General features: G+C 44.7%; 1 protein-coding gene across 1 annotated transcript in view; it reads left to right on the plus strand.

Annotated features, from left to right (window-relative positions):
* Wwtr1 (WW domain containing transcription regulator 1) overlaps positions 1-21,734 on the plus strand; it is a 109,593-nt gene that overhangs the window by 69,023 nt on the left and 18,836 nt on the right. The window contains exons 3-4 of the mRNA XM_057757144.1: positions 5,140-5,276; positions 18,656-18,858. Coding sequence (XP_057613127.1) covers positions 5,140-5,276; positions 18,656-18,858 — 340 coding nt within the window. The remainder of the gene's footprint in view (positions 1-5,139; positions 5,277-18,655; positions 18,859-21,734) is intronic.

Raw genomic sequence — 21,734 nt, forward strand, 5'->3', positions numbered from 1 at the left:
TCTCTCTCTCTCTCTCTCTCTCTCTCTCTCTCTCTCTCTCTCTCTTTCTCTCTCTGTCAGTCAAGGTTGTATATTTCTAAGATGCTTTTTCATTTTTATCCTGCCCAGTGCATGCATCATGTATAATCGATGTATACCATGTATAATCGATGGTTGGCTGAGTAAATTTTGTCAGCCTTGAGCTTGAGGCAGGAGCTGCTTGCTTTTCCTGTGCTTGCTAAGGAAGGGAACTTGGGACTCCTGGTCATGAAGTCATGAAACCTGTTAGTGAGTGACTTTGATAGTCTCAGATGCCGAGAACCGACTTTCTTTACTTGTGCTTGTGTATTTGAGATAGGGGTTTTGCTTGTTTGTTTTGTGTTTCTCCTTGGCTGTGGATGCCAAGGCGTGGGTGGGTTCAAGACTTATCCTGTTGGGTGACACAGGATCTGTGCTAGTATTAAAGTTCAGGTTCCCAGGTATATTGTGATTTCAAGACGGATCTTTTTGGCTCGTCGAGAGCCTGGTGATAGGTTAAAGTGGCCGCAGTGGCTTTAGTGAGGCCCGTATGAGGGTGGCTTTGGAGACCTGTTCCCAAGGGTGACTTGGATGCCGTATGTACTTGGGATATGAGTCTAAGCGGGATAGAGAATGAGTTTTGTTCAAGGAAGAGGATAGAAGGGGAGAAGGAAAGCTAAACCAGCAAGACTAAGGACGGGAGCCATGGCCTTGCCTCATTTGGAGAAGAACTGACAGACAAAGCAGTGCCTGAGAGAAAAGCAGAGGTAGTTACAGTGCCCCAGGCTGCTGATAGGTAGGGCTAGGCTTGCACCCGAGGGGTAATCCGAGGTTGAGGGTAGCGTGCCTCCTCTCTCTATTACAGTTAATCTTTACCCCACAGAATTTATCTAGTAATTAAAATGACGTTCGTCTTTATGGCAGAAAGTATTAATCCACGGGGAAAGATTATTTGATACATCAGTTTTCCAGAAGCCATCCTTTCCAGTCAAGAATCTTCTCAGAGGCCAGTGAGCTGGTATTTCCGGTCTGTTGGCAAAACCCAGGTCCCTGGAGCTGCTGCTCACTCAGGGCCTGGCCAGTTGTGGAGCAAACTCCCTGCTTGAGTTTGAAGCCTGCTACTGGAGTTGGTCTTCAAAGGAAGGAGAAAGGCCACTCCTTCGTATGTATTGTGACCACCTCCCTATTCAAAGCCCTTCATGGGAAACCTTTGTAGGGATTTTGTTTTAAGTCTATGGAAAAGTTTTTGGTTGTCAAGAAAAGCTTTCCTTCCTCTTAGGAACGGAAGCATGGGGCCAAGAGACCCCCTTTTTGGACTGCGTGAAGATGGGCGGGAAACTTTTTGTTGTTTGTTATGTTTTTTCGTTTTGATTTTGCCTTGTTTTGTTTGAGACAAGGTCCCTCTGTAGCATTGAATCTATCTATCTATCTATCTATCTATCTATCTATCTATCTATCTATCTATCTATCTATCTATCTATCTATCTATCCATCCATCCATCCATCCATCCATCCATCCATCCATCCACCCACCCACCCACCCACCCACCCACCCACCCACCCATCCATCTATCTATCTATCTTGGTTTTTTGAGACAGGGTTTCTCTGTAGCTTTGGAGCTTGTCCTGGAACTAGCTCTTGTTTGTAGACCAGGTTGGCTAAAGGCGTGCGCTGCCGCCGCTACCGCCACCACCACCTTCACCTTGACTGGCCTTGTCTTTAAAGAGATCTGCCTGACTCTTCCTGGAGTGTGGGAATTAAAGGCCTGCACCACCCCACCCAGCTCCAAGATTAGATAGTTGAAGATTCTTTACCGATGCTATGAGGATTTCCAAGTTCTTTTGAAATGAAGTGCCTGTAATCACTCCTATTTTTTATATTGTTATATTCTGAAAAGAGCTTGTATTCTATTGGGAAAGAAATATGACTGTCCCCCAGACTGAGAGGGTGTAAAGGAAGAGGTTAGAGGGGAGCGTCTAACAATGAGTGTGATTGGCCCTTAAATCTCCCGAAATTTATCTTCCAGGTCATGTACATATTTGCGCATGAATTTCCCTTTGTTCCTTTTTTGTGCCTTCAATGAGTATTTCAGCCTTGGCTGGTTATGAAAACAATTCAGAGCACTGTTAAAAGTATTTCGATAGGAAAAACACAGCAAAACAAAAACCAAACAAAAATCCCTACCAGTCAACCCATTACCTGATTATGTCATCATATATGGTTAGTTTCCCCCGTTTTTGTTCCCTTTTCATATCTGAAAATAAGATGGCATGTATTTATAGACTATTTAAAGTATAGGAAAATTGAATATATGGATACATAGATGTGTTGATGTTAACTTCCACAAGAGATTATACTTTAAAAATAGAAGGCCCTTTCTTAAAGTAGCGCTGGCCAGGGAATACAGCCAGGAAGGAGGTGTGGGAGTAGTGGGGAAGTGGGGATTAGTCTAGCTAACTCTCAGTCCTGGCAGGCAGCAGGCTCGCACTGAGAAACAGGAGAAAGGAAGTGACTCAGCCGTATAGAGGGACCTGAGGTGAGGCAGGGCCATGAAAGAGTGAACAGCATCCTTTGGGTTTGGGGAGTGGGTGAGGGGACCAAAACTGAAGGCTCTAAATGGCTTAAACCAGGGGAGAAATTAGCCAAGTCTAACCTGGAGCACTACCATTAACCAGTAACCAGTACAGTCGCCCCTGAGTTTGCATGTAGGCTAGAGTGGTGTCCAGCCTTTTGACATTGGGACAGAATGTGGTTTACAAATGTGTTGTTGCCTCCACTCATAGCTCCCAGAGGATTTTTTTTTTTATATAAATGAGTAGTTCACAACCCCTGCACAGCAGTCTCCCTGAGACCAGCTCAGCTTTCCTGTTTCGCACCCAAGCAAGGCTCCTCTTTTATTGGAGTCATGGAAGGCCGTGGAGGACACAGTCAGCAGAGCTGGGAACAAAGCTCTTTAAAAGGTGATTGGCTGGTTGTAGATTTGGGAGGGCAAGCTGTGGTGGCTACCAGGATACTGTGGGAATTCCAGGACTTCAAGCCCTGGGGTAAGTCCTGTTTTTTGTCTTTGGAGTCAGACCTCTCATCAGGACGTAGCAGAATGTCCGGGTAGGAGGCTCTGCCCTCTTTCCAAAGGAAGGAAAGCTGGAAAGCGTTGTTGACGGTCTTTAGGCATCCAGGGTTTAGCCACCGCTTGGCATGACAGCATTGTACACAGGCCCCACTACATCCCACCACATTTATGAGCCATCAGCTGCTTGTTTAGAAGTGGGGAGCGTGGGGCTCAGCATCTGGGAATGGAGCATTCCAGTTGCTATGGTAATCCTTCAGCTTTGCCCCTATATGTCTGACATCAGTGACCTATCTCTGTCAACACATCCAGTACATTGGTATATCTCCCTGTCAGGAGTAGACTAGGCTCTGATGCGGGTTCTCAGATAGTATCAGTATTTATGATGCTGGTATCTTAGAACACTTCTCAGAGAAGGATTTATGGTACCAGAGCAGAAAGTACTTATCTAAGGTAGGCCTTCCTTGAGTGTGTGTGTGTGTGTGTGTGTGTGTGTGTGTGTGAGAGAGAGAGAGAGAGAGAGAGAGAGAGAGAGAGAGAGAGAGAGAGAGAGATGGTTTGCAGTGATCAGAGGACCACCTCAGGTGTTTTAAGGTTTAGGCTGTTTTATTTTGCTTTAGACTGGGTCTCATGGTTGTTTGCTGCCCTATAGGCCAATTTAGCCAGATGACAGGCATCGGCCCATCTTTGCTTCCTGTCTTGCCTCCCAGCACTGTGACAATAGACACACAGTACTATGTCAGGCCTTGCATGGGTTCTGTAGCTTTGAGGTCCTCATGTGCTGAGTGGGCCCCTCCTCCAAGCTGTCTTCTTCCTAGTCTGGAAACAGTAGGATTGGCCCCGTAAGGACTGTCATAGTTTCTTTAGTTCCGATTACTTTGCTAAAGGGAATTTTCTTCATTTTGACATCGACTTCATTTCTGCTCGTTAGTTCCTCACTCTGATGGCTTCTGAAGAAGACCCCTTGGGCCTGCCCAGAGACTGACTGAAGGATTCTATCCAAGCCTTGAAACATTTCACTGCTGCATTTTTTTTGAAGATTGAGATGACATCTGCTGGGGTTGACATTCAGTAATCAAACTTCACCCCGGCCCCAACTCTCCCAATGTCCGGCACTTGGCCCTTGGTTTATTGTTTATTTATTTTTTAAAAATCATAGTCAATTTGAAACTCTTAGAAGAATGTCCATGTCTTCACTCTTCTAAGCAATGAAAGAGTTCCCATGGTAATACATCCCAGTCTTGGAAGAAGCATTTAACTGGAGGAAAGAAAAAACAAAACCAAGGAAAGGAGCGAGAGAGAGAGAGAGAGAGAGAGAGAGAGAGAGAGAGAGAGCGAGCAAACTAAAAGCAACTTTACAGAAAGGAAATTTCTAGACCTAGCATAAATCCAGAGAGATAGCTATTGTAGTTTCTTAACACCGAAGATAAGAACACCTTTGTTATTCAGAATTCAGGTGTGTTTAGCAGCAATCACTTTCCTTTTGCATCTCAGGAAGTGTCTAAGTAGGGCTTGCCAGGAAGAGGCAAACCTGGTTATAAGACCAGAACAAAGGAATAATATTCAGTTTTGAAAAATCATGGTTTGTTGTCTTTAATGGATATAGAAAGATCTGATTATATTTATAAAGCAAAGTAGGGGCACTGTGTGAATTTACTCACCTTTAAAATACACCCACCCACCTACCCGCTAAAGGTTGAGCTTGATGGAGTGGGGCAGGTGCTGAAAAGTAGCCAGCATGATCTGTGATGTGGTTTGGGGGCGGAGTATGGGACCAGCTTTTGGAGGGCTGCCTTCCAGGGTTATCTGTGAATGTGGAACCGGAGGGGGCCAGGAAGCAGCCGCGGTGCCTATGTGTGGGCTCCGTGAGTTAAGTTGTACGCTGCCGCCGCCGTAGCTCAACCAGAACGCACGGCCAAAAGGGCTACGGGGTCCTTGGGTAAAACCAGAAGCAGTGTGTCAGCCACTAAGCTGACCCAAGGGGAGGAGCCAATGTCCCTGCTGTGCTGTTGCTGGTGATGCTGATGACGGTACCGATGGTTTAACAAGTCATTCATTCTCTTCCTTCCTTTAGTCACATAGAAAAGATTACCACATGGCAAGACCCTCGGAAGGCGATGAATCAGCCCCTGAATCACGTGAACCTCCACCCTGCCATTACTTCCACGTCGGTGCCGCAGAGGTCCATGGCAGTGTCCCAGCCGAATCTTGGTAAGCCCCAACCTTTGACCCCTGGCTGAAGGAAGTGTCTGAGTGACGTTGAGGGCAGGAGCGCTCCTAGTGTGGTTGAGAAGGCTTTTATTGTAGACTGAGAAGCAGCATTCTGCCAGAGGCCCCTGGAAGGGGCTGGGAGAGAAGTGAGAGGGGGAGAAAGAGCCAGAGAGAAAGAGAAGAAAAGGCAGGCAGGGAGGAGCTGAGGACCAAGATTCTTTTTAAGTAAACTTTGATTCGTTGGCCTGCATGTTTGTATGCATTGTGTGTATGTGGTACCTGTGGAGGCCAGAAGAGGGCGCCAGAACCCGCAGGATTGAATTGAGGCAGCTGCCTTGTGGTTGCTAGAAACCAAGCCATGGTCTTCTGCTAGATCAGCACGTACTCTTGTCTGCCTGGAACTCCAGATCCAGAGGAATCTAGTGCCTCTGGCCTCCTTTGACATCTGCCCTCGTAGGCACTTATTTATACCCGTATAATAACATATACACATGATCAAGCAAAATCTTATTTATTTATTTAGGTTTTTCGAGACAGGGTTTCTCTGTGGCTTTGGAGTCTTGTCCTGGAACTAGCTCTTGTAGACCAGGCTGGCCTCAAACGCAGAGATCCAGCTGCCTCTGCCTCCCAAGTGCTGGGATAAAAGGCGTGTGCCACCACTGCCTGGCTCCAAACAACATTTTAAAAAGTACAAATACAAAGAAACCCAGGTGTCTATAGCTGGGGGAGGGGGTTATTTCTGGTTCTTCTGTTCCATTGTTATCCGTGCCTGGGTTTGTACTTGTTCCTTACAGTTTCTGTGACTGTGGCCCCATAGTATAATTTGAGAGCAAGTGTTATGATAGGCCAGCATTGCTCTTTCTGCTTTGGATTCCGTTGGCTCTTCATGGTCCTTTCTACTTCACTGTGGCTTTTGGGTTATTTTTTGTTTGTTTGTTTTTCTAGTCCTGTGAAGAATTCAATTGAAATTTTGATGAGGTTGCATTAAACCTTTTAGACTACTTAAGACAATATACTTGTATATCTAGATGTTTTCATCTAAGCCATAATGGAAATCTCAGTGGGAGTTAGTTTGCTTTCCAGGAGAGGCCGTATATTTCATTCCATATTATTTTCATCCATTCTCCTTCAGTATTATATATCTCAGACAGCGGAGGAGAGCGAGTTGTGAGTTTTGAACTTTGCCAAGACTTAAATATTTGCAGAGCTGGAAAAAAATAAAGTTGGAAAAGAAAGAGAAAAAGGGAAGCCGGCTTAGTTTCACTTAGCTGTTCCAAACATCCTCCTCAAGATATCAAGAAAAACAGTTGTCCAGTTTGTCTACCATTGTCAATGCTAATTAAAGCATGTTCCGTTCTAGAGGCCTGTGGATGCTGCTCCTACCCGCATCACGTCGTTTTTGTTGTGTTTCTGTTGCTGCTGTCTGGCCGCAAGAGTTAGGGATGTTCCCAAAAGGTCTCTCTTCTTAGATCCCCAGCATGCATCATTGAATGCTTGCACTCTCTGTGGAGCAAGTCTTCTCCTAAACACACAGTACATTTCTTGCAATCTAAGGAAATTTTGAGGCCTAAATTATATGGATAACAAAATGGCTTTGGCTTAGTCATCCCTCACTCCACGTGTTGACAGTTTGGTCTCTTCTCCATCTCCCACTTGGCCCCCTTTTGAGGTGTTTATTTTCTCCCTGTCCTAAGGCCACAGTAGCACAGTGTTACCGTTCTGAGCTTGGAAAAGTAAAGGCTTTCACGTCAGGGCTCTACCGTTGACCATGAAAATTCTTGGTGCCCCAGATTCCTCCTAAGAAAACCTATAATTTCCCAACCTGGGTGTCTGGTCCTCAGAGGATTTCTTCAGAAAGGCTAGCTGGTTGTGAAATCTGTCTCTTGCCTCACTAAGCGGCTTTTACTATTTAAGTCACAGTTAGGTTGGGAGCTGGGAGGAACAGCGAATATAACACACACACACACACACACACACACACACACACTTCCATATACAAATACAGTATGATGTACTGCATTTCACATCCAGAGTTCTGTTCTTCCTTGCAAACTGAAATTGCTTAACAACTTTGTTAATAGGGGTGTCCTCAAAGCCCAAGAATTTAACGGAAATCATTGCCCAAGTACAAACACTGTTTCTCTGTACCCTACCAGGCAAAAACTATTATAAGTCTCTGCAGAGTTTGGGGTATGGCCACATAGGTTTTATTTAGGAAAAAGAAATCTGAATTTAATTTTGAAATAATTTTGAAGTTCAGAAAAGTTTCAAGTCTAGTACAAGGAGTTGCTGTATCTATCCTTTGTGACTGTTACTTTTGTTAGTTGTTGGTAATTTGTTTGTCAGTGCAGCTTGGTTTGATTATCTGTGTATATGCCTGCCTGCCTGCCTGCCTCCCTGCCTCCCTCCCTCCCTCCCTCCCCCCTCCCCTTCATCTTTTGAGGCAAGGTCTCATCTGGCTATCCTCAAACCCCTATTATTTGGAATATAGTACCACCACACATCACTGTAACAAAGTTTTGTTTCTGATGCTGAGGATGAAACCCAGGGCCTGGAACATTCTGTAGTTTTTCTACCACTTTGCTGTAGTACCTCTAGCCCCTTTCCTTAAGGTAAGGCTGGAGATATCATGATCTGTACCCCTAAATATTTGTAGAGCTTGAGATTGTGTTTTCTGAGCACAGAACAGGCATCACAATCAGGGATTTTCTTTCTTTTTTTTATTTTCAAGACAGGGTTTCTCTGTAGCTTTGGAGCCTGTCATGGAACTAGCTCTTGTAGACCAGGCTGGCCTCGAACTCACAGAGATCTGCCTGCCTCTGCCTCCCGAGTGCTGGGATTAAAGGCATGCGCCACTACCGCCTGGCTACAACCAGGGAAATTTAACAGCGATACAGCTCTGTATCTAATGGAACATGTGTTGTATTTAGTCTACTCCCCCTCCCTTTTTCTTTTCTTTCTTGGTCCTGGGGAATCAAACCCAGGCCCTCCGTCATTCTGTGCAATGCTTTACCATTGAGCTGTATCCCCAGTTTATCCTTAAATTATTTTAACCTGGAGTGATTCCCCAATTCTAGTTTTGCTGAACCTTGACTATTTGGTTTTAAAACTATGGTCTAATTACTCGGTAGTGAGTCTTTAAATTTGAATTAGTCTCATGCCTCCTGTGACTTAGATTTTGGTTATATTTGTTTGGCAGGAATACCACAGAAATGATTTGTTCTTGTTATCATGTCAAGAGGCCCCCAGTGTTGATATACCACAGGAAGGGGGATATTCATTTTGATCATCAGTTGAAGGAACTGGGGGTGCAGGCAGAGTTGCTGGGTCACTGGCTGCTTCAATACTCCATAAGCTATGAGGAAAGTGTTTCTATCTTCAGTCAATGAGGTGTGCTCAAAGACACGGAGACTCCCCTTGCAATGGATACTCATCCAATGATAATCTCAATGTGGTTCATGACCAGGCTGGTCTCGAATTCACAGAGATCCACCTGCCTCTGCCTCCCGAGTGCTGGGATTAAAGGCGTGCGCCACCATCACCCGGCTCCCGCTCTATTTTTACATGTAACCTCAGGACTTTAGTCACTATTATTTTGAGTGTTTCTGCATGCATATTTTAATTCATTCTTTTTTTTTTTTTTTTTTTTTTTTTTGGATTTTTTGAGACAGGGTTTCTCAGTAGCTTTTGGTTCCTGTCCTGGAACTAGCTCTGTAGACCAGGCTGGTCTCGAACTCACAGAGATCCACCTGCCTCTGCCTCCCAAGTGCTGGGATTAAAGGCGTGCGCCACCACCGCCCGGCTTTTAATTCATTCTTAAACATGAGTCTGGATATTTTTTGTGCTATTTTCATTTCCCATAGCATGGGAGCTTTGGGCATATTTCATGAGTTCATTTAGCAAATATGCCTCCTCCATTCATCAGGGCATTTGAGAAATAGTGTATATATATCTCTTGATGTGGCCTTTTAATTGTGCAGCTTTCAGGATATTTGTTTCTTAATTAAACTACACTAATTGTCTTAGTCACTGTTCTATTGCTGTGAAGAGACACTTTGACCAAGGCAGCTCTTAGAAAAGAAAGCATTTAGTTGGAGGCTTGCTTACAGTTTCAGAAATGAGTTCGTCATCACCATAGCAGGAAGATTGGTAGGCATGGTTCTGGAGAGAAGTGGCTGAGAACTTTATATCTTAGCAGAGAGAGAGAGAGAGAGAGAGAGACAGAGACAGAGAGAGAGACAGAGAGAGAGACAGAGAGAGAGACAGAGGGAGAGAGAGGAGAGAGAGGAGAGAGAGATAGAGAGATTGGGCCTGACGTGGGCTTTTGAAACCCCAAAGCCCACCCCCAGTGACACACTTCCTCCAAGGCCACATCTCCTAATCCTTCTAATTCTTTTTAACAGTTCCACTCTCTGATGACTAAGCATACAAATATATCAGCCTGTGGGGCCAGTCTTACTCAAAACACAAATCCTTTTAAAAAAAAAAAAGAAAGAAAATCTGATATTTCTGTACATTTATTTCTTCCTCTTTTATAATAGGCATCATTCAAAAGAATAAGAATTAAATTGAGCTTAAAGGATTCTATGACTGCAAAACGGACAGTGAACCAAACCAATAAAGCTCAAGGGGAGAATGAATACCTGAGCACCAGAGCTCCCCTGAGAGCGTGGACTGCAAAGATCCCGGGCTCTGCGGGACAGTCTCCGTTAGGAGTCAGGTCATTCATGAGGGAGAGACCCACGTGATTCTAAGGATAAATAAGCTTTTTTCTGGGGATAAGGCACCAAGCAGTGATTCCTCAACATTGTCTGGACACTGTCTAGAGTAACTTCAATAAGCAGGGATAGTGGGAGTTCTCAAGAGGTTTTTCTACAACCTTCCAGACAGGCATGCCGGCCTGATCTTGGAACCTCCCGAACCGCGGAGGTTCCGGAACCTTAGAAACTTAGAAAATTGGGAGCCACAGTTCTTCTGTTGGGCATTTTGTGTGCTTTCTGTTAAGAACACAACCTTGTTTTTGGCACGCCATTCCCGGTAAAATGCAGAGCTCCGGGCCTTTGTTTTGTTTTACTTTGGGCCAGGCTTGGCTGTGTATTAAAAGCTGCTTTGTTCCTCCCATTCCTGGCAAAACCATGTTACTTTTCTCTCCGGCTAAGATCCCGAATCTCCTCACGGGGCCAAGAGAGGCAGTTGAGAGACATTAATTCTGACCTTCATGCAACTTCACAGTGGATACCTTAATTTCTCCATATCTGGATTTTTCTTTTCTCCAGAATTTTATATTTGGTCACAGCAGGTGAACCACTTGGCAGTTTTCTGCCTGAAGGAGATTCCTATGCCTCTGGAATTGAGGCTAGCATGGCCCTTCCGTAGGTTCTGGCCCACACAGAACCGTCTGCTGTCCCTTGCCCTCTTCCTTGGAACACAGGGACTGCTCTTTTTGCACACGTACTTTAAGGACATAGGTCTGGAATATTCTCCCCTTAGAAGTATCTTTATTAAATCTTTGAGAACCTCATACAATGGATTTTGATCATATTCTTCACCATTGTCTTCCTTTAACTCTTCCCAAATTCACCTCTATCCATCTCCTTATCTCTCTCAATTTTGTATCTTTTTCTTTGGTTTAATTTAATAACCCATCAAGACCAATTTGTGTGTTCATATACTCCTCTGTGGGGCCGTCCAGTGGATCATCAGCCTACCAGGAGCTACACCCTTAAACAAAACGGCTGTCCCTCTCCTCCCGGAAGCCATCAACTACCTGTAGCTCCTAAGTTAGAGTGGGAACTCAGGAACCCCTTCCACTCCATGCCAGCCTGATATCTGGCTTGTGCAGGCAGCTCCAGCGGCTCCGAGTTCCTGAGTGCAGCATCCTGTCACGTGAGGCGCACACTGGTGGCTGGTGTCCTCCCTGGCCTCTCACATCCCCTCCTGGACTGTTGTCCCTGAATCAAAGGATAGATACCATTTCCTTGCTGTTTGTGTGTCTGCCCTGTAGACTATCGTTTCCTGAGGGGAAGGGGTCCAGCGGTCTTTTCCATCACTGAGCTGGAAACAAAACCAAACCATAGACTACTGGAAATGATGAAAGGATTGGTGTAGCTTAACATCCCCAAGCCACCACTCTTCGTATTGATCCCTTTTATTTCCGATGCAGTTGACCTTTTCTAGACAGCCTCTTAGCTAAGTACAGCCTTCTGTGAAATGCACACATCTGCAAAGCCACAGGGTTGAGCAGCTTTTTCCATCTTGATACCCTGCGTTGAATTACATAGTTTGCTAATCCTGTGTCTGGTCCCCCGCCCCACCCCACTGTGGTTCTAAATTGAAAAACACCCATGTCCCATTGCTATCTTTGCTAAGGCCTCATCGTAATGTTTGTGATTTCTGGCAGAGCCAATAATTTCCAGTGTTTGGTTGTTACCTGAACCCCCGTTCATAAACTGGACCACCTCATCAGTCTTGGTGTCTCTGGTGTGACCTCTTTAAATAATAAGGGTATTTACTAGGACAAATAATATCCCAAAGGAGATTAAACTCAGCACACTGGCTGCATCTTTTCTCCTTGTGGGTGTCCGTTTTCTGCTCTTCAGCTTGGGCTGCAATGACATGCACCTGGAATCGTTTGCAAACCCATTCGGCAAAGCTGGCGACTACAATGTGACCATAACCTTTCTCAGTTAACAAAAAGAAATGATAAAAATCAGAGTTTCCGGTTCCTGATGGGATAAAGATGTGCTGGCTCTCTGAAGGTAGTAGAACAATGTTTTCTCTGACAGTGCCCAGCCATGGAAACAAATTCAAAATCAGAAAGATGGCTTGGCGGGTTGGGGGAGGGCAGCCCAGTAAAAGCTCTTCTTTCTACTGTCTCCTATTAGACACTGTTTGCTCAATGCGGTGTTTGTAGCTGAGCTTCCCGACACACCAGTTTGGATAAATCTTGAGATATTCCAGCAATTAGATGGAATTAGGGTCGCACATTCTAATACCGCTTTAGGTGAACACACACACTCACAAAGAAGGACTGAGAAATTAACATGACAGGAAAATGTGCGGGTTGCTCCCCTCCCCTCCACACATGCCCACACTCACATCTTTCTGGATATGTTACAGTGATGAGACCCAGTGTCTAGATCCTATAGTCCGATCTTTTGACAGTAATTTATATACCCAGAGAGCGTGCTCACTAGGAGAACATAAAAGCCAGCGAGCATTTGTCTTCATCCTGAACAGAGTAGATGTGCCCAGTTACTTGTGCACTGGTCTATGGACAAGATTACTGCCTAAATGGCCAGGTGGGATTACAAGCAGGAAAGTAATTTCTTGATGCTAAAATTTCAAGGGTGCCTGGGAAGTAAATGCAGGTTGGGTTGCAAGCCCTGTTACTAGAAGGAACTGGAACCTTTGGAGAGTTGCAAGCCTGTGTTGGCCTTTGGAGCACCTGCAAATGGTTTGGAGGCTTGAAACAGATAATCAAGAAAAGTTTAGCCATGTATACATTGTCCTGGAGCTCCGTGCTTATCAACTGAGCCAGCTGAGAATTGTCTTTATAGTATTCTTACCCAGAATTAGAAGAAAGGCTCCACTGTGAAGTTGGCATAGAGAAACTTCTTGGCTTAAAACTTACAGAGTTTTAGAGCCTAGCACACCTGGAAGTGAAAAGCTGCCCCCTCCCAACCCCATTTACTTATTTATTTTTTTCTGACCTTGTTGGACGGCTAATAACTGTTTCTGGGAAATAAGAGAAACAAGAGGCTCCTTGTTGGCAGAAGCCAAGAGACACACAGGAAGGCAAGCGATGTGTCTGCAGTCACTGGATCATGACTGAGTCAAGGCTGCCCTGTGGCTGAGTTTTCTTTCCTCCTCTGTGGACACGTGTTTCCCATCAGACAGGGCTGCGTGACACCTGGGGTTGGCCGGTTCCCGAGTTCAACCATGCATAGCACATAAACAGAGTTTTGGGAAAGGCCTGCAGCTGCACGCAGACCTGCTTCCTGCTGGAATATTTTGCAGACTGGGTGCGCTGGGTCTGTATGGAAGTCAGAAACAACCTACACCTGTATGTCTTGGCATGGCTCCTTGGAGTTCCGTATCATTACATGGCCAGAAGGCCTAGTATTATAGCTGCGACGTGAATCACGAAATACAATCTTTCAAAAGTATGTCTGTTTTGCTTTTTTGGTTTTCTTATTGGTATTATTATTCCAGAACAAAGTGTTGTAATGTTTGCATGTATAAAATTAGATCACGCAAATAGGGCACCATCATAATGTGATTAAATCCCCCCTCCCCCCATGAGTCTGCAAGAGACTTCTTTATGAGGTAGGACAAAGGAAGTTAGCGTACCAGTTATTTCGGACTTCTGGGTTTGGACAGGGTAGAAATAGGGGGCCCTTAGCCAATGCCTATGCAGCATTATGGTGCATCCTGCACGTTCAGGTTTCCTGGGTTTGTTGGGGTCTGTGTGCACATGCGTGTGTGATTTGTGCTGAGTCATTTAACCTTGCAAATTTTGGAACCTTCGGCTCCAAAAATCAGTGAATTGATAGAAATCATCCATTTTAAAGTGTGTACAAAGGCCAATGCTAGAACCCTAAGGGGTACGTGCAGTAGCTAAAGTGTGTATGGTCTCTAAACCTAAGTGTGAAGTTTTAACACGGTGGTTGGGAAATGCCTGTAGGGGAAAGTGATCCCAAGAGAATTCAGAGGGCAGAGTTTTTCTGCTGCCCTGTTGACAGCAGTGCAGGCTCCTGGCAAACTGCGGACTGATCCCTCGACAAAGCGCACCCTGGCTTCAAGCTAGATAGGGGCTCCTGGGAAAGAACCTTTCACTAAACATTTGAGAAGCACCCGTCTAAATGGACTAAGACCCTATCACACAGAGTAAATAAAATATATGCCCTCTGCCAAGACTGTGTGTTGTGGTCTACACTGACTGCCTGGATTGCTGGCCGTAGTCTTAAATATCAACGGGGTGTGGCAGCTGGTTCTCTAAGAATTCTGTCTTTAAGAGGTAGCCCCGGGGCTGCTGAGAGTCACAGGCCTAGCATCACCAGCCATCGCGTCTGGTAGAGACGTTGCCTGAATTAGCCCTGTGTCCCAGGAAACCCCTCACTTCTAGGGAAGTCAGGATGACTGGTCAGACCTCAGTTTCAACGTTTGTAAAGAGGAGAAAGAATAGGATTGTGGGTAGAGTTTTCCATCTAGATGATTCCACAACTCATCAACATTTTGTGTGTGGAGACATGGATAGATCGACTTTTATGTTCTGTAGCCCCTGTCCTGTTTTCTTGTTTCTGTTTTCTTTCAGACTGTCTTGCAGTATTCTAGGTGGTCTCGAACTCTACCTTGGCACAGGTCATTCTCCTGCCTCAGCCTATCCCCCATCAAGACTTAGATATTTTGTTTTGCTTTGTTCTTCTGTGACTTTGTGTCTTGCTCAGCAGCTGCTAGACAGACACACAGCCACTAGACAGACACATAGCCACTAGACACATCAAATTATTTGTTCAACATCATTGGCTGCTGCTTCCCTTCTCTGGCTTTGAGTTAGAAGCAATTTGTTAAACTTCAAAGAGCTAAGCAAATAGAGGAGCTTAATAATTGTTGGTTCGTGTTTAGTCCTGTTCATAATTCAGTGCTTTGCCAAGACATTTACTAAGTTGTAGTTGACCAGCATTTTTTAGTTTTTCCTTCTCAGGAGGGAGAGTCCTACAAGATAGATAGATGTGTTTGTGCTTTTATTTCCCTCTCCGAAAGGGAAAGGGAACCCTTGAGTGTATCCAAGACAGAAATCCAGCAGTAAAATATGTTCTTCTAGTCCAACAGTCCACAGTCTTGACTGACAACATAACACACCTGGAAACAACTCCTTTGTCTCTGTTTACTTTCATGGACTATATTATAGATTTGCTCTTTCCTGTGTCTGTCTGTCTATTAATTATACTCACTAATTAGAAATTGTAGTTTTATAAAAGAAAATTGTAGGATTCCCATATACCTCTACACCCAGTTTGACCCGCTGTAAAATGTCACATTCACGTGCTATGTTTGTAATAACTAATGAACAGTATTGGCTCATTATTACTAATTAGAATCCACACTTTAAGCTGGTGTGGTAACTCATGTACTTAGGAGGCCCAAAGATGGATGATTATTGTAACCTTGAGCCAGCCCTGGTTATATACCAGAGATACATAGTTGGATCCTGTCTCAAAAAGACCAAAGAAATAATTAAATATGGATTAAAAAATAAGAAACTTGCACACTTCATTTGGATTTCATTAGCTTCTATCTGATGTCTTTTTCTGTTCCACATCTCATACAGCACAAAGATAGTACCTGCATCTATCCTGCTTGGCTGTAACCATTTCCTAGCTTTCCTTCTTTTACATTATCTCAATGGTTTTGAGAAGTATTGCTTAGGTGTTTTATATAATTCCCCTGAATTAGACATGGACGACCCCCCCCCCCCCACTGTTAGACTTCATAATGGTTTTGGGAAAGAAGACTATGAGATTAAAAAGAATAATAATTAAAAAGCCAACAAGCAGCATTCTCCTTATGTTAGGGCAAGTTATATACCATTATTGCATCTCATCTGTTAATGCTGACCTTAGTCACCTGGCCAGAGACAGGTTTTTCAGGTTTCTGTACAGTAAAGCTTTCTCCTTCCTCTGTGGGACTCTTGTCTCTTTTCAAGAACTATCTGCATGTCTGTTCCAGAGATTTGTCTCTTCTCCCCTTTATTCATCGAGCTATCTGTTTATATCAGTATAGGCACCATGGGTATTGTGTTTTAAACCAATGAGCCACACAGTGACTTCCAGGGCGAAAGTCTGCATTTCTGGTGGCGTGGGGGTACAAAAGGAAGCAGGTATCACAGACCGGAAGTCTCAGAGTTTAGGAAGGCCTCACCCCTCAAGTGGAACTGTGCTGCTGAGAGGTGGAAAATTCAGCTTTCAGCCGGGCGGGGGTGGCGCACGCCTTTAATCCCAGCACCCGGGAGGCAGAGGCAGGAGGATCTCTGTGAGTTCGAGGCCAGCCTGGTCTACAAGAGCTAGTTCCAGGACTGGAACCAAAAAACTACGGAGAAACCCTGTCTCGAAAATCCAAAAAAAAAAAAAAAAAAAAAAAAAAAGAAAATTCAGCTTCAAACTCCAGGTGTGTGCAGGGGCTGAGAACTTGCCAAGAGACTTTGCTGGCCATGGGTGTGCGCCCCACTGTGCTTTCTCTCACATCAAGTAGGACTTGTAGAGAGGAATTTGATGGGTGTAAAGTCACGTCTGTGTCTTTCTTCGGCTTCCATGTAGCTCCTGGCCACTGGAGCACTGCTTTTCCTTTGCAACCCTGCTAGCTCCATGCCTGCCTAGGAGGGCTTTTGATTATCAGCCTACCTTTTGCTTGCCTTATGGTTTGGTTTTCTCCATTAGGCCTTTTGTGTATGTAGAACCAAAAGCTGTTGGACAGGAGAGAAGCAAGCCTAGAACACAGAACAAGCCACCGGATGTCTCTGAGGCCGAATTTGTCAAACATTTGAGCCCTGCTCTTCCCAGCCTGTGGTTCTCAGCTACCCCCTCTCCTGTTCCTCAGCTCTTGGAAGCTGCCCATACACTTCCTCTATGCTGTCTGCTTCCTGGTACTGCACAAAGCAATGCTTCAAGACTAAAGACTTTCCCCCACGTAGATGGAACTGAATTCAGGAACACTCTTTACTTTGAGCTCATTTCTACACATAAGGCTTTGCGGCAATGATCAGGAATGTTTGCTAGAAAGGGTGATGGAGTGTCATTGTACATCATCCCGGGACAGCAGTGGTCTGAGGACCAGGTCCGTCCTCGATAGCCCTCGTCCCCAGCGCTTCATCAAGAACACATATCACAGGCTGTGGAGTTTGTCTTAGTGTTTTCTTTTATATTGAGTAGCACCAATTAAAAGCAAATAAATAAGTAGAACAAAATAGAAACAACATGAAAATAGAGCAAAACATGAAAAAGATAATTTTATTTTCTTGGAAGCTGAAAAACAGATGTCTCAACTTGAACTTGCTGTGTTCTTCTGTCAGTAGGGAAATTATGTACTTGGAATATTTCTTTCTTTTTTTTTTTTTTTTTGGTTTTTCGAGACAGGGTTTCTCTGTGGTTTTGGAGCCTGTCCTGGAACTAGCTCTTGAAGACCAGGTTGGTCTCGAACTCACAGAGATCCGCCTGCCTCTGCCTCCCGAGTGCTGGGATTAAAGGCGTGCGCCACCACCGCCCGGCCTATATTTCTTTCTTTAGGGGTGGCAAAGGTCTTTAGCCCGCAAAGTCTTCAGTCTATCTGAGACAGTTCATGGTAGTTTTGTCTCACACTGCACTGTGGTATGTTTTTTAATAATGGGATCATCATCTCTCAGAAATGTTCTAGAATATCATCCCAAGGAATATTTTGTCCATTGCAAAGTCAGATTTTTGATTTTGTTTTCCTGGTGACCTTCTTTCTGCTGTACCATCTTGTGTTCCCCGAATGCCCAAAGGCAGTTACTTTGAGGAGGCCCCCGTTGTTCTCAGTTCGTTCATGCATCCTGAATGTTGTCTTGTCTACGCACTGGTTATTGAGCATTGATGGCAGGCCTTCTGTGATGCTACTGTGCAGATATTCAGGGTGTCTGAGAAAATTCACACATTCCCATGTGTCCTGGAGAAAAATCTCTTTTAAGCTGTGATAGTCTCTATAGGACTTATTTTTACCATTTTGTTTTATGTTACGGTTAGCCGAGAATGGGGCTTGTGAGAGATGGCTCAGTGGGTAAGGGTATATGCTATAAGCCTAACTATCTGAGTGCAACTCTAGGACCCACGTGGTGGAAGCAGAGAACCAGCTATGACCTATGCGTGTATGCTGTGGCTTGAGCTTACCAATATGCACCCCCCCCAAATAAATAAGTGTAATAAAAATGTATCTTAGGCATAGGAAATGTGAAATAATTTTTTCATTTGTTTTTTGTTTTTGTTTTCTAAGATAAGGGTTCTCTGTGAAACAGTCCTGGCTGTTCTGGAACTCACTCTGTAGACCAGGCTGGCCTTGAACTCACAGAGATCCTCCTACCTCTCTGCCTCCTGAGTGCTGGGGTTAAAGGTGTGCACTACCATTGCCCAGCTGAAATAAGATTTTTAGCAGCATAGAAAGCTAAGACTAGATGAGTTAGGTGTGGAGCTAATACCTGTACCTTTGTGAATAGACCTAAGGGCACACTTTTAAAATAGTAATGATTAATAGTAAAGTGCTCAGAAGGAATTCAGAATCTATACTCCAAAGCACAAAGCATTCTGATCCTTTTATGATAAGGAATCCTAGGCCCTGGTCATTGATCTGTGTGTTCTTCCCCCCTGTAGTGATGAATCACCAACACCAGCAACAAGTCGTGCCCAGTAACCTGAGTCCACAGAACCACCCAACCCCGAACCCACCCACGGGGCTCATGAGCGTGCCCAATGCGCTGACCACTCAGCAGCAGCAGCAGCAGAAACTGCGACTCCAGAGGATCCAGATGGAGAGAGAGAGGATCAGGATGCGTCAAGAGGAGCTCCTGAGGCAGGTATGGTCTTCCGTGGTACCTGTGGAGGCCCTGTGGAGGCCCTGTGGTGTGGCCTTGGGTGGCTGTGTGCCTTCAGGATGACCAAAGCCTCCTGTTCAGTTTCTTCTCCTAACTCTCTCTTCCTGAACTATCTTCAGGACTACTCAGGAGTTCAAGGACATGTCTTTTGGCCTGGCTGCCTTCACTTCCACTGATAATGTTTATGAGGAGAGAAAGGAAAAATTAAGAAAGAACATCTTCCAATTAGCTATTACTCTGTATTTTCCTCCAAATCCAGGGATTTGAAATAGTCATTTAATTTAATTGCAGTTTTGTAGATCAAGAATTTAGAAAGGGCTTCTGTGTCCTTAAGGCCACTCAGTGGTAGTCATCTGGCAGGTGGTTTGCAAGGTTCAGGACCATGTAAGGTTGAGTTTAGTTGGGATCACATGAAGCCTGGCAGTCTCAAGTATACCAGGACAGATAGCAGCAATTCTCCAGGAGAGAACATTGGAAACTGCCAGTGTCTTAGGGCCTGGCTCTAGAAATGGAGTCAACTTTGTCTCCTTTCCCTTAAGGAGATAGCAGAGAGGCATTCCATAAAACATGTCCTCTGTGGCCAACCATCTTGTTCTCCTGCAGAGCATGAAAAAGGATGAAGACAGAGCAGGATGGAAAGGAAACTGGTTTGGATATGGATTTAGTCGGAATGTTCTACAGAGCTGCATGGGTATCAGACTTTTGTTTTAGGACTATGTCTTGTTACAGCTGGGCATAGTGGCCCGAGCCTTTAATCCCAGCACTTGAGAGAGAAGTAGGTGAATCCACGTGAGTTCAAAGGCCAGCCTGGCCTACAAAGTGAGTTCCAGGACAGCCAGAGACCCTGCATCAAAAGAAAAAAAAAATTGTCCTGCTATGAATTGCAGACTGGTATCAAACCTTCTGTCTTCCTGCCTCAGCTCCTGAATCCTGGGATAGGGATGTGCCTCTTTGTCTGGCTCAGTCCGGTTAATGTGCGCCATACATACTGTGTACATTCATTTGGTCGACAGGACACTGCTGTGTGTCTTCTGGGGGCTCAGTATTGATGTTCTTCATAAACAACAACAGCAACAACAAAAGCCAGGCATGGTGATGCACACTTTCAACCAAGAACTTGGAAGACTGACTGACTCAGAATGCTTGAGAGTTTGAGGCCCTAGAGCAGGGGGTGTGTCTCAGTGGTGGAGTACTTGCCTAGCATGTACTAGTCCCTAGCACAGAGAAATGGGGGGGGGGGGGGGAGGAAGGGAGAAAGGGGCTGAGTTTGAGTCATTTTGCCACTTTAAGTAAATGGTTTCAACTGTTCAGAGAGTGTTCTTGGAAGGGAGCGTGGGAGTGTTATTGGGTAAATACTTTCCCCAAGATACAGCTGTTATTTTAAACTCTATACATCGTTCTATCAACGATAATGTCGTGCTCATCAAATACATCTCAGATGTAAGCTTGGAAAATAAAAGAGATGAATATTTAGTTAAGGAAGGCAGCGATTAGGGCACTACAGTGGTGGCTTCTATTCGTGGGACCTAAATCTCTGCTTTCTTGGATGCGTCATAATAATGTTTCTTGGCAAAAGTAATCATATTATTGTTTTCCATGTTTGGATATTTCCATTTAGTTAGTCTTTTTTGGAGTCAGGGTGTCTCTGTATATCCCTGGCTGTCCTGGAACTCACTCTGTAGACCAGGCTGGCCTCAAATTTACAGAGATCCATCTGCCTCTGTCTCCCAAGTGCTGGGATTAAAGGCAAGCACCACCACCGCCTAGGGTATTTTTACTTGGAATTGACCAATTTCTTATTTGGAAATATCATGTGAGTTATACAGTATTATGGTCTCACTTATAAGTTCTCCCCAGTTTTGTTTTTCAATGATCTTAATGGTGGATTTTGGTTTGATTTTTGTTTTTAATCGCTCTTCTGTTAGGAATGATGTGTTTCTGTTTCTTTCTCTTGTATAACTCTTTCTTTTGTCCCATCTCCTTCTTTCCCACAGAAGGAATTTCTGAAAAGGGTGGGGGAAAAGTGCCCGGGATTGTTTCCTTAAGGCTCACTGTAGGTGCCTTTGAGCCACAGATACTTTTGATGGTTCATATTACAGAAATGCCAGCATAGTTCCTTCAGTGCTGATCCCTGGCAGCTGGGGAACTTGGTGCATTCTAGGGCAGCCCAGTGTGCAGTCCTTCACACGGCACAGCAAGGCAAAAGGCTGGCATTGTGGCTCAGCTCTGACTGTGTGTGTGTGTGTGTGTGTGTGTGTGTATCTAGTTAGGAGACAGGATGGATGGTTTTGATGGCTTTTTAAATTATTATTTTGACACTGGAGTGTAGGGGCGAAATGTCTGAATAGATCTAATAATCATGGAAGTTTGATCTCCCTCCCCCCACCAACCATCATGTTCCCTAGTCATATGTAATAAGGCCATATGATAATGGCATGGGAGTGTTCTCTGGGAGCATTTCCAGGATATCTTGAATATCATTTTGATGGGCTTCGATTTTTTTTAAAGGCCGTATCTTATTTTACATATGTTGTGAATGTTTTGTATGCATGTGCACCAGAGGCATGCCTGGCTCCTTGGAAAGTCAGAAGAGGTCACTGGATCCCCTGGAACAGGAATGCAGGATGGTTGAACCACCAGGCAGGTGCACAGGAAACAGGATGGTTGTGAACCACCAGGCGGGTGCTGGGAACTGAGCCTATACCGTCTGTGAGAACAGCAAATGCTCTTACTTGCTAAGTTATTACTCTAGCCCCTTGGCAGGCTTTTTGTTATCACTGTGTATGTGCCAAGTACCATCATCAGGAGTCAGTTCTCTCCTTCCCCTGCAGGATCTGGGGATTGACCGCAGGGGGCCA

Source organism: Chionomys nivalis, chromosome 24 (assembly GCF_950005125.1).
Source record: "Chionomys nivalis chromosome 24, mChiNiv1.1, whole genome shotgun sequence".
In the NCBI taxonomy this organism is placed as follows: Eukaryota; Metazoa; Chordata; class Mammalia; order Rodentia; family Cricetidae; genus Chionomys; species Chionomys nivalis.